General features: G+C 41.2%; 1 protein-coding gene across 1 annotated transcript in view; it reads left to right on the top strand.

Annotated features, from left to right (window-relative positions):
- Nucleotides 1–9,585, top strand: part of ANKFN1 (ankyrin repeat and fibronectin type III domain containing 1) — a 53,351-nt gene extending 43,766 nt beyond the window's left edge. Inside the window, exons 14-17 of the mRNA XM_042865267.1 lie at nt 1,541–1,709; nt 4,855–5,021; nt 7,342–7,561; nt 8,789–9,585. Coding sequence (XP_042721201.1) covers nt 1,541–1,709; nt 4,855–5,021; nt 7,342–7,561; nt 8,789–9,585 — 1,353 coding nt within the window. The remainder of the gene's footprint in view (nt 1–1,540; nt 1,710–4,854; nt 5,022–7,341; nt 7,562–8,788) is intronic.
- The last annotated feature ends 2,598 nt before the right edge of the window (nt 9,586–12,183 follow it).

Genomic DNA, 12,183 nt, shown 5'->3' with positions numbered 1-12,183 from the left:
TATTTGAACGCAGAAGGTTTTAGAGACTAATATTCGAAGGCTCCTATTTCTGTATCTGTTAGCATACAACTTTGGGCAGGTGCAAATAAGCACTTCTGCATGAAACTCAAGTAGCTGTGAGCACCTTTACCCAGCTGGCAAAGGAAGACAGTTATTTTAGCAGGGAAGAGGGGCAAATGATGGCTGTTTTGGAGGTAACACTGAGGGTGTACAAAAGGCTACTGAAGGCTCAGCACTGCGCAGTTCTTTCACACAAATAAAGACTCCTAAAACACATAGGCTCAGACCTCTAGATTGCTGTGGGTGAGGAGAGGTATCTGGCTTCTGGCTTTACGTTTACGAACAGATGCATATTTGAATAAATAAAGAAGGCAGAGGGGATAATCTATGATGTGAAAGGAGTTTGTTTCTTGTTTACACAAATTCCACTTTATTTTGGTCTACAAGGGTAAAGAGGGCTTACGGTAGAAGTAAATCATCTTTATATTCACTTCAAAATCTGTTTGTGCAGCTAAAAAGTTGTAGCCTTAAAATGAATTAATCTTGCTCAACAATTCTTGTTTTTGAAAGGCTTTGGCTTTATTTTAAAGAGGAATCCATCAGTGCTGCACATTCTAGCCTAGGAAGAGCTACGTAAGGCTCAAGTAAATCCAAAATGAAGACAGGTGGTGTGCTGCCTTGTGGTCAGCCACTAATCCGGTAGGGCTTTGTACAGGTCTCTGCACCAGTGTATTTTCTTGGAGGTTGTAGCTTTTGTACCTTTGTTGGGGGTTTTTTTGAGCTAGGGAATAAAATATTGAAAGCAATGTGCAATTTGTTCTATAGGCTGCAGCCCAGCAAAGCGTTTAAGCTCATCTGCTGTGCACAAGGGATAGACGTAAACCTGCCCTTGCAGTTAAGCGCAGTTATAAAAGTTTTGATGACTCCGGATGGAACTTCGGTGTTACCAAATTGGGTTTTTTGTTCAACAGGTGCAGTTGTGCAGTTTTGTTGTCTTTGTGGTAGGCAGAATCGTGGACAGTGATGCTGTTGCACTCCCTGAGAGAAGTGCAGCTGTGCAGCAGCCTCAGGCAAGCGCTGCGTGTGCCATTCGCTCCTGCTGCAGCACTTGTTAAACCTTTTCAGTGCTGTGTTGAGGGAGAGCTGCATATTTCTCTTAACCAACCCTAAATTGAATCTTAAAGGTTTTTAATTGAATCCATTTTCATGTTTTCACATAATTATGCAATCATAATCTTGAAAAGCACATGGCATGTGATCATTTTCTGCCTAATAAGAAACATAAATGTTGTTTTCAGGGGGGCTGTGCCTGTGTGTGTTGTTTTAGCGTGGAACATTGCAGCTTTAAATCTTTATTTTATGTAGTGACATGAACCCACATTTAGAGCCCCCCCCCCCCAAATATTTATGTTTTATAAAAATTCCAAGCTTGATGTTGTGCAAATTTTCTTTAATGTTTTATATCATTTGGGGTGTTGTTTATATAAGTGCCATGTTGTAATTCTCTCCTATTTCTTCCCCCGCGCGTGTCCCTCTACAGGCTAAGCACTTCCGTCTGTATACACAGGAGGTGTTGGAACTGGGTCACAATGTCTCCTTTCTTCTCCTGCTCCCCGCCTCAGACGACGTCTGCACTGCCCCAGGACAGAATAATCCTTACACCCCACACTCAGGATTTCTTAACCTCCCTCTTCAGATGTTTGAACTCGGTATAGTAGCTTGCTTCACCTAGAAATATTAACCCAGTCTCCTTATAATAAAATCACAAAGTTGTATCTGTTTTCCCCCTTGTCCCAGTGGAGAGTCAATAAATCACATGATGGCTTTGGCAACAACACTACCTATAACTGTGTACAAGTTACAGAGGGAGCAGAGCGGTTAAAGCATATACTGTAGCAATCGTTATTGAAATGCAAAGCATAGAGCAAAGCCCACAGTATCCAGAATGTATCTTCAAACTTGTTTGGAAGTTGATGCTCTTTAAAAATCAGAATTAAAAAAGAAAAATGGCATGGCAATGCTGGAGTGTCAAAGCAGACGCAATAAAGAGCATACCTCTAAATTGCCACAGGAATAACCAGTTTTGAAGAGGATGATTTTTGCAGCTCCTGCCTTTACATATAGATACCTTTGTTAAGGGTCTAAGTGGAGTTTCTCAGATCACAGTCATCCTTTTCTTTCTGATTCTTGAAAGAATGTGGGACGCTCAGTCCTACTGCTGCAGCAGGAAAAGTCTGCTATTGTGAGATATGCTAGAGTCCTTCGTAGAAGGAATATGATGAGTAAGGGGACTGCTGAGCCTTACACATTAGGCTCTTCTGTTTCCTTCTGGCCTGTAAAATTGCTTGTTATTATTTCTTGCCTCTGCCTTAGAGAGAGAAAGATAAGAGCCACAACTGATGGAGGCAGTACACAGGGAGCCACTTTGTAATATGACAGCGGGTCCTCGGTGCTGCGTGTCTCTCAAGTGTTGGTGAGACACCACCACTATCACCATCTTGTGTCCTGTACGCCATCACTGGGTGTTGGCAGTCACTGGTGGAGGAGAACGGTAACTGGATTTAATGGAAGGTCTTTTAGCTGAGGTTGGGGGTCTGCAGGCACAATAGATTGGTGACTTCCCATCATCCAGCAGCACAAATCTTACTTGAATCAGGCAGGGGCATACGATTGTGTTTATGTCACATCTGCCAGAGCGCAGAGATTGGTGCCCGTGACAACCGTGGGTTTTTTGCTGGCTGTGGGAGGACAGATGACAGCGGAGCTGCCATAAAATTATGGAGCGCTACAAACAGACAATACGTGAGCTGCTCTCTATTCTGCCAAGGCAGAGTTACCCCTTCAACAGAGAACTAACGTAATTGAACTAGAAGTGATAGTTCAGAGCTTTGGGTCACATGGCTGTGGCATTTGATGTGACAGTAGTGCCCTAAAGCCAGATTTACAGTCTTCTTGACATGCAGCCTGAGGTCGACAGTTAGACTCTGTGTATTCAGCATATTATTTCTCCCTATGAACGGTGACTACTGCATTCACTGTGCAAATTAATGCATGAAGTATATTCACCTCTGCTGAAATTCGTCTCTGTACTACAGGTCTTGCAAACTGTTTAACTCTCATCGTGTGGTACACAGACCATGGGTGAGAGCTATGCTTGCTTCTGGAATGCAGTTTGCGTTGAGCTGAGAAATCGATGGACAGAGTGGAATGATGTGGTGCAGATAAACATGCAAAGAGTCATCTCTTAAATAGCAGTCTGTGTGCAAACCTCAGCTGAGCAATGTTGCTGCAGTGGGGAAGAAGCTCATGTCAGAATGGAAAGCTGAATTTTACTTTTTTTTTTTTTTTTAATTAAAGTAAGCAATCATCTAGGCATGGGCAGATGACATTTTCTACATGACTTGTTACATATGTATCCCTGATGTTCTGTGAAGTGACTGTGATTCACATCTCAAATATTAGAAGCTTCCATTCCCCATTAGCTGGTGGCTACCAACTATATAATTGCATAACCACAAAAGACTACGTTGAAGTAACATTTGTTAAAGTAACATTAAAAGGTCTGACTTAAAACCACAAAGGCCAGAAACTTCAGCACTGAAGCTGAAACCGCGGCTGTAATTCACTCAAGAGTCCATCACATATGGCATATATACTGTGAGACCACACACTATTCAGACTAGATCCCTGCAGTATCTAGGCATCACTGGGAAACCAGCAGGCAGAATTCTTTTTCACTCACCTTTTTTGGTGGGATTTCTGTTTCAGGTTCTGTGTTCATTGTTATGTGCATGATGTTTCTGGGATCAGATTTCTCATTTTGAGAAATTATTACTTTTCCTCATCATGCTGGCTGTAAGGGATAAATAGATCTATGACAGTTTATGTTTTTCTATTTATGATAAGAAGAAATTATGCACTTTGCACTCGAAACACCCTACAAAACATCATGCCCCCTCCCGAAATGCAGCAGTATTAAGCCAGCTGCCATTCACTGCATAACAAGATCACACTGTATGCTTGCAATGATGGCGAACTATGTTGAAAACTTGCTCTCCCTCAGCAACTTTCATATGTCTGTACTGCAGCTTGCAGAGATCACTGGCAAGTTCTGCCTGAGCACACGAGGTTCTGGAAGAACATGGCATTAAGAGGCCAGGCAAATTAATGTCTGTGAAGCTCCATGTAGCTGTTCCATCTCTTGGCTCTTTCAGTGGCAGCTCACCCAGCTCTGTGCTACTGCATCTGACTGCACAGAGATGTCAGTTTGAGCTGTCTGCACTGCCCTGCTGCGCAACAGTTCAGAGGGGAGCACATGATAACAACTAACAATGTTTTAATTGTTTCACCTGAACTGTGATGTCATTGAAATGCTTTTAATGCTGTCATTTACATCTGAGTTCCTGATTTATGTTAGCCTAGGCCGAAAGAAAGTTATCATCCTCCAAAATGGTACTTTTTTCTGAAACACCCAATTAAAAAGAAAAAAGAGGGTTCAGTTTTCCAGTCATGTCACTGCTTGCTTGATAAAAGAAATGATGAGCCTCAGAAAAGAGTCTTCTGATTAAAGCTATCGAGGGCAAAACAGCCTCAGGAGTTGCATACTGAGGGCCTGATTATCCCTTCACATAGATATAAATTAGAAATGACTCTTTTGAAATTGATGAAGTAACAGAGTAAATCCAGTGTAAATGAGAGGAGAACTAGAGCCTGTATTATTTATTTCCAGCTTTAAGTAACCCATCCAGAGAGTTAATAATTACATTTAATAAAATTTGTGTTCTGAGAGCTAAGGATTTCATATTTCATAACCAGAGTATAACAGTGTTTCCTTTGCACTTGGTCTTTTCACAGTTCATTTTTGCTGTTACAAGGAAAAATTTATAAGCCTGTATTGCCGCCTTTCTGCTGTCATAGAGCTGGACTCTCTGAAAACCCAGCAGTCCCTGAGGGAAGCAATTTCAGACAGTGAAGTCGCTGCAGCCAAACAAAGACACCAGCAAGTTATGGACTGCATACAGGTAATCGTCTGTTTCTGACTATTCCAAGGAGATTTTAAGGTGGCTTTCTTAAAAACTGCATCGGGCTGTAATTTGAAATCTAAATGGAGAATTATTCACAGACGTCATAAAAAGAGTAGTTGTATCAAAAGCGCAATTCTGCTTTTATGAAATTCTAGCCCAGAACATGATTTCCTTAGTTGTTGCTTTTATACAAGGATTTTTATGGGTAAAATCAAATGACGGTCATGCTAGGCTGTTACACAGAAATGTGTCAGCCTGCTTGTAAAACTCGCTGCCATCGAATGTGAGGTAAGCTATTGCCATGCATGGGCATTCTATTCAGTAATAGTTTTTCTCTGCACTTTTGCAAACCATTTTGGTGATTGATTACTCATAGGTAAAACCCTTGCCCTGTCCAGAGGACATCTGTGCACCTGGTTGATCTGTTTTTCTACTAGTGAAGTACAGATCGGTTTACAGCTCCATGTTTTTATATTATAGACACCTTCTGTTGGAGCAGGGGCCGATGCAATCACTTATCTCATTAATAACATATTTGGCCTTCATAATTATGAATAAGATGATAATATTTCTGTTTTTCCTTGCTCTGAATTCAGATCCCCTTTGCACAGTCTACTTTGGAGCTGTTAGAAACCTGCAGAGGAGCAGAGAGGAGCATAGCATTGTGCTTTCACATCTCCACTATCTCCTTCCTCCTCATCTCCCCATTCTCACACTCAGAAAATCTGGTTTTCCACTGTGCTGGAGCATCTGGGAAACTTTTACCTTTCACATCAAAAATGAATATACGTATATTAATACATACACACTTTATAGACAGTTCTATGTTCCTTCTCTCCAGAGTCTTTAAGTCGCGTGTAAATCACAGAATCATGCTGGGAAAATACAGGAGAATATTTTAAACTTCCGCGTTTTGTGCTGAGTTATTGTGACAGTGTATCAGCCTTGTCAGGTTTCCTCTTAAATGAACACCAGCTGTATTCCACCTATTGGCAAAAATATCTCAGCCCACCACATACCACAATCTTCAGCGGTGACCACAAAACCACGAGAGCAGTTGTGTGATCCTAGAGCTAAGACAGTGTTGAAGTTACTACACAAACCAAACATTGTAAAGAGCAAGGGAGTCTACGTGAATGCAGTTCTGAAAAGGAGTCGGGGCAGCTAAAAGGTAAAAATATTTTTCAACAACAACAACACAACAGCAGATAAGGTACTCAGCATCTTTCCCAGAATGTTAGACAGCAAGACAAAATATCTAGTCACTGTAATTTATACAGCACAGTGCTTCAAGCATTCCTAAATAATTTAAGAACTACAGTTCATTAAAAGGACTGATTCGCTGTCCTGTGAGATGCTGTAGAATGGCATCACAGAGAAAATTCAGAGGATTTGCATTTCCACAAACTGGAAGCAGTGTGATTTTTGTTCAGGGCTGAAGGAGGATGGCAGAAAGAAAATATAAGATCTCCACAATCAACCAGATGAGAAGTTCACTAACTGGTCAAGCAATTGTATTCCTTTTGTGGAGCTACAATTAAGTCTTGAAATGAAGTTGGATTGTGAACAAACACCTGAACCATCTGTGGTTACTATTGGAATTAGCTCACTGGCAAGACACTGACGGTGTTCTTTTATCGAAAGACTCGCAAGACCCAAATTAAATTGTATCTTTTCTATGCTTAAATGCTTGAAGCCTTATTCTGCAATTGATTTTCGTACTTGTCTCTTATTGCCATCAACAGGCATGAATTAGAACTGTCCTGTGTGGATTTATACTGTTAAAATGCATACAGACCAGAATAGCAAGGGAGAAAACCTGCAGTTTGTCTCACAGATTTGCTGTGATGCCCCATGTGCAGACACATGCACACATATTCTTCTACTGCTTGAAAACTGGGTTTGATCTGAGCATTTTGCTTCTCAGTGGAATTGTGGGTTCACAGGAATCCTTGAGACATCCTGATTTCATCCCAACGCAGAATGAAACCAGCTTTCAAGCACACTACAAAACTGATTAAGCTTCATCCTCCATCAAAAGACAGTTTTCATTTATTTCCATGTCAGAACTTAGGCCTAGATTTATCCCTCCTACCTACAGATTCTCCATTCAGATACCTTATTTAAAATCTAGGCCTTAAGCAGACTCTGCAGTAGTGGGAAACAAAAAGCGCTTAACCAAAGGCAGTTCAGACTAAAACCTGCTTCTCTCCGATGACAGTGACTGCTCACCTGGTTAGGTACTCACAAGTACACGCTGAGGTAGAATTACTATGCAGACATAACTGTAGTTTTTCACTAATTTTTTCCTCAAAAGCAAGTTGATGAGATCTGGAGGGAAATGAGATGGATCACAGAAGCACTGCAGTACGCAAGGTACAAGCAGCCTGCAGCTGGGCTACCAATAAAGAAACTTGTGAATCTTTCAGAAGAACACTCTCAAAAGAAAGTCAGTTCAACGTCTTCACATCTAGATTGTCTTCCCTCACCTCCTTCCTCACCTGAGGCTAGAAGTCAGAGGAGAAAAGCTGTAAGCGGTAAGAGAACTTCTGTTTGTTCATCATGCAAAATCTTTCAATTCACTTTTAATTAAAACAGTTCTTGAATTTCATTTTATAAAAGGACTAAATGTTTCCCATTCCTGCCAAGATACTTCAACAATCATTTTCCCAATCCTTTACCACTCGGTATCTCAAGATCCTTCTTTACAATAATCTTTACAATATTGTTTTTACTTTGAATTACTCAGAATACTTGTTCATCAGCAGCCAACTTTGTCACCTCACCACTCCTGATCATTTAGTGAACAGGTTCGAAGGGACAAGTCAAAACACTGACTTCTTCATGTCCTCCAGAATTACTACGTACAGTGGTTCTTTCTCAGCTCTTCTCCCTGCGCTAAAATGTCCCTGCTCTACAGAGCATGCATGCAGAACAATCCTTAGCTGTGACACCATGTAACCCCGAGCATTACCTTGCCCTGCATGGGCTTGCTTCATTGTTATTGCACTATACTGTGATTTACACTAGGTTAAAGTGAATAGCCAGCACGGTATAAAATCTCCACTTTTTTTCCTTGTTTCTAATATAAACGGTGCACAGTCATGGAGCATCGATCCATTCTATTGTTACAGATCCTTCAAACACCAAAAGACAGCAGTGATTTCAGTGCCACTGTGCATTTTGGTCAACAAATTTGAATCTGAATTAAGTATATTAAGTATATCTGTTTTGGATTTGAACACAGTAATGCAGCCAATAAGGAAAAGGGTTGTTTTGTTCATCTACTTCCATGCCTCACCTCACACACAGTTGCACCCTGCTCACAGTTACAGGGGTATCTGTCTGTAGTAACTCAGCTAACATCTTTAATAAAAAACAGAACGTGGATTAGATTTTCTCCCAAATCTTCATCTCTATGAAATCTGGTGAAAGCAAAGTAAAAGAAAACAGGTACTTTCAGAACTTAATCCCAATTCCAATTCAAATTATTCCCTGTATTTAACTGAATAATGAATAATGAATAATGAATCCTTTTCCTAATTCTACCATCACCTCTTTAACACATCTGTAAATCTTCTCTGACCACTGTCTTTGCTGTCACCTAGGCCCATGGAAAATTCCACAGAGGAAACAAACGTATATTTTGAGAATTGCAGATATTATTCTAATTAAGACAAAAAGAAAAAAGAAAAAAGGAAATAACTGTTAAGCAGTTTCTATGTTGTGCTCGTCTTCTTGCTATTAATCAGTTCTCTTTGCAGATTCCCAGCCCTGCTCAGATGAAGAAGGCTGTTCAGAAGTATTCCTTCCCACTGATAGTGACTACGATTCCAGTGATGCATTAAGCCCCAGAGAATTAGACTTGATTTACTCCTCCCCACACGACATATCCCAGCAGGCAGGCAGTGGCCTGGGCGGTAGTGCCCCTGATGTTCTCCAAGTCCACGACGTGAAGCCTTGCCTAACACTGAAAGAAGGCCTGACAGAGTGTAGTGCCTTTGATTCTAATGCTGAATATTGCACAGAGGATATGAGCAATCTAACGATGTCAGGGATCACATCAAAAAGCATAGACAAGTCCTCTAGCTCCAGGCAGCCATTGAGCTTTTTAGGGAAAAAGAGACTAGGGAAACATCAGCATTACAACTACTTCAGCAAGCATCATCGTTGGCTGCGTGTGCACAGCGAGACACAGTCTGCCTCTCTGTCTGAAGGTGTGTATACTCAGCATCTCATGAGATCTTCAGATTTATCTCAAGAACCTACCTCCAGTGAGCAGTTACAGCTTCCCATCGGCGAGTCACGGAGCACTTTCTTACCTCATGCATCCAGCCTTCCAGAAGATGGAAAAGGCAAGTATGAGGAAGCGAGGCAAAATGTCCATAGGATACACGTGGAACCTTATAAAACAACATTTCTGAGTGAAGAGGGCAAATCCTGGGCAGTGAGCATGCAGTCTGTAGAAAATGAGGATGTGCACAGTGCTATGCAACAGAAAATGGGTTCAGATGATGCTGTGGGTTCTGCTGTCTCAGAAGTATTCAGCAGCACACTGTAACTCCAGACTTCTGCTTTGCTTCCCATTGCTCCACAAGGAGGTAGTGAGCATTATGCATATAGGGCCATACTTTCGAAACTACTTTTGGAAGTCCAGCTCCTGAAATGACAACTTGTGTCACTCAGAAGAATCCTAATCGTTTGACTCCATCGCCACATTCCCAGTCTTACAGCAGTACCTGCCATGATGCAAGCAGTATTACTTGTACCAGCAGTTCTGCAAGGAGGGTCGCACGTAACAGGACGCTTTGTGGCTGCAAATCCAGTGATCAGTCTTTGCAGTTGTTTTAATTTCCAGATATCTCTAAGCATGCAAAATTTTAAGCATGAGTGGTTCTGACTGCAATGTAGCAGAAATTGTACCATCCTTGGTGTCCTCACGTTAGGACTGTGTCCTAAGCCTCTATGAACCTGTTCTCCAGCGTCTCCAATGCATTTTTCTTCTTCTCAGCCCTTTTGAATGGATTAAGGTTGCATGTCACTGAAGTGCTAACTGATTTAGTTAACAGTTATCCCACAGTGTCTAGCCACTATAGAGAACCGAGCATTCTTTCAGTATCTAAAAAATCCAGTCATCATTAACACTGCATGCACAATCTCTGAATGTTGCCAGAGCCTGACAAAATTATCACAGCGTTTGAGGGTTTTTTCAGAAGCTCAGATTTCAAATGACATGAGTAGCAGGTTATTGTAAAGGCTTAAACAGGAGTCAACCTTTGAGGTCACAAGCAGACAGAATGAGTCTAGTCTCTCCAGAATGTATATACACAGGGTCTGAATAGGAGTGAAGAGAAGCTTGGTCCTCTACCCACACACAAGTGTGCATTTCTTTATGCAGAGACTCTCAAACATCCACTGGAAAAAAATGCACCTACTTTTGTTCCTGACTTTTCAGTGTATATTCAGGGGTATCTGATCGCTATGTCTGAAATTGGGATATTCTGGCAATTGCCATTAGGGAAATTTGGGGGTGCAGTTTAAAGTTGCAGTGTTTTGTTTGTGTCACCAATAAACACTGGCATCCTTAGAAGAGTGCAAAACGGTGTTACCTGACAAAAGCGTGTTAGCATGCTGTATTTGTCTAAAGGCAGATCACAACTTTGTCATTTGCAACCAGAGTAGGACTTAGAGTACTCCAGAAGATGATCTCAACAAAGAAATCTGTATTAATGAGAACCATAACATCTGAGTCACTGAGAAATGAACTAATGTGAAGAGAAACCCCAGCTGTTGCACAAGCTTTAATTTTTCTTATACAGTTCTTGAAGTTTAATTTTATGGGCCACATTCCTGCTGGTTAAATTCCCTCACTCCATGTTTGCGCAGCCTTCTACCCTTCAATTTTTCAGCCTCCAGGTGGATACATTCTAAGGCCTCCAATAAAGAGATTTGAGTTAAATAGTTGAGTTTACAAGTCCTTGAGGTGAAGGTAAGGATTTGGGCCCATGATCTGTGGTCCTTATTAAAATAGCACTTCCATAACCCCAGTGCTATTAAAATCCCTGTGAACTCAATCCATAAATTCAAAAATAAATGTTATTCACTATTTCATGCTTGGTCAGTATGCAGAAGCCAAAAAGAGCTTAAGCAGTGATATAAGCGCAGAAACTTTCTATAAGGCATTTACATTTGTAATTTCTCTTTCTTGGGGGGAGAGGAAAGTTACCTTTTTGCACCAATGATATTCATAATGTGATCCAACCCTCAGTGAGGATGGAAACATTTCCATTCACTTCCAAAGGCTCCAAACAAGACCCATACTGAAAATTCCTGTGGGTGAGAAGATGGGGGAGCAAAAGTCTCAGTGCCAATTTGCAGCTAGAAGGACATGCATTGTATGTTGTATGCCACATGAAATTGCATGGGGAAAACCTGACTCACACACCATAGAACCAAACAGTGATGTTCTACCATTGCTGAAGGCAGCAACAGCTTGTTACATTAGATTATGTTTGTTAGCAGAAGGCAGTTTGTCAGGGAGAGACAATTTTCTAGAATAAAGCATCTAGCCCAGGCTCCCCTGACCTTTTCAGCCTCTGAGCAAAGCTGCTCTGTAACTGCTTACTGAAGTACAAAAACAACAGTATGCTGAGGCTGTTTTTGTAAAATGTGATGATACAAAACACGATGATATTCCTAAAATGAAACTCACCTTGCTTTGCTTTGGCTTTTCAGGACAAACAGAACAGTGAGGGCACGAAGTAGCAAAACCTTCAGCAGAAGAACAGGTACACACTGCTGGACAGATAAGGATGTAAAATCTCTTTTATCCACACCTTCTGCTGGGCTTTTCCAGAAGTAGTCATGTGTCTAATAAAGAACTGAGAAGAAGGTTGACTGTTCTCTAATTTTGCCTTCCTGTGTGTGCTAAGGCAGAATTTGACTCTGGGAGTGCAAATGCCAGCCAGAATCTACTGCACCTTGATTTTAAGTTTGCTATATGGAAGTGGTGCTTATGTGACATCCTGCAGGGCATCCCTCCTTGATCCCATTGCCTCTAGACTGAGGTTCTTTCCCAACTGTAGAAGTCAAAATAGTTCTGACTTTAAATACTTCTGCTTAGAAAGCACTTAGTTATCTTTTGAAAGAAATATCTGTT

The sequence above is a fragment of the Lagopus leucura genome, unplaced genomic scaffold (assembly GCF_019238085.1).
Source record: "Lagopus leucura isolate 7727_CA_CO unplaced genomic scaffold, USGS_WTPT01 Super-Scaffold_797, whole genome shotgun sequence".
Lineage (NCBI taxonomy): Eukaryota > Metazoa > Chordata > Aves > Galliformes > Phasianidae > Lagopus > Lagopus leucura.
Note: the sequence above shows the minus strand (reverse complement) of the source record. Positions and strands in the feature narration are given on the sequence as shown.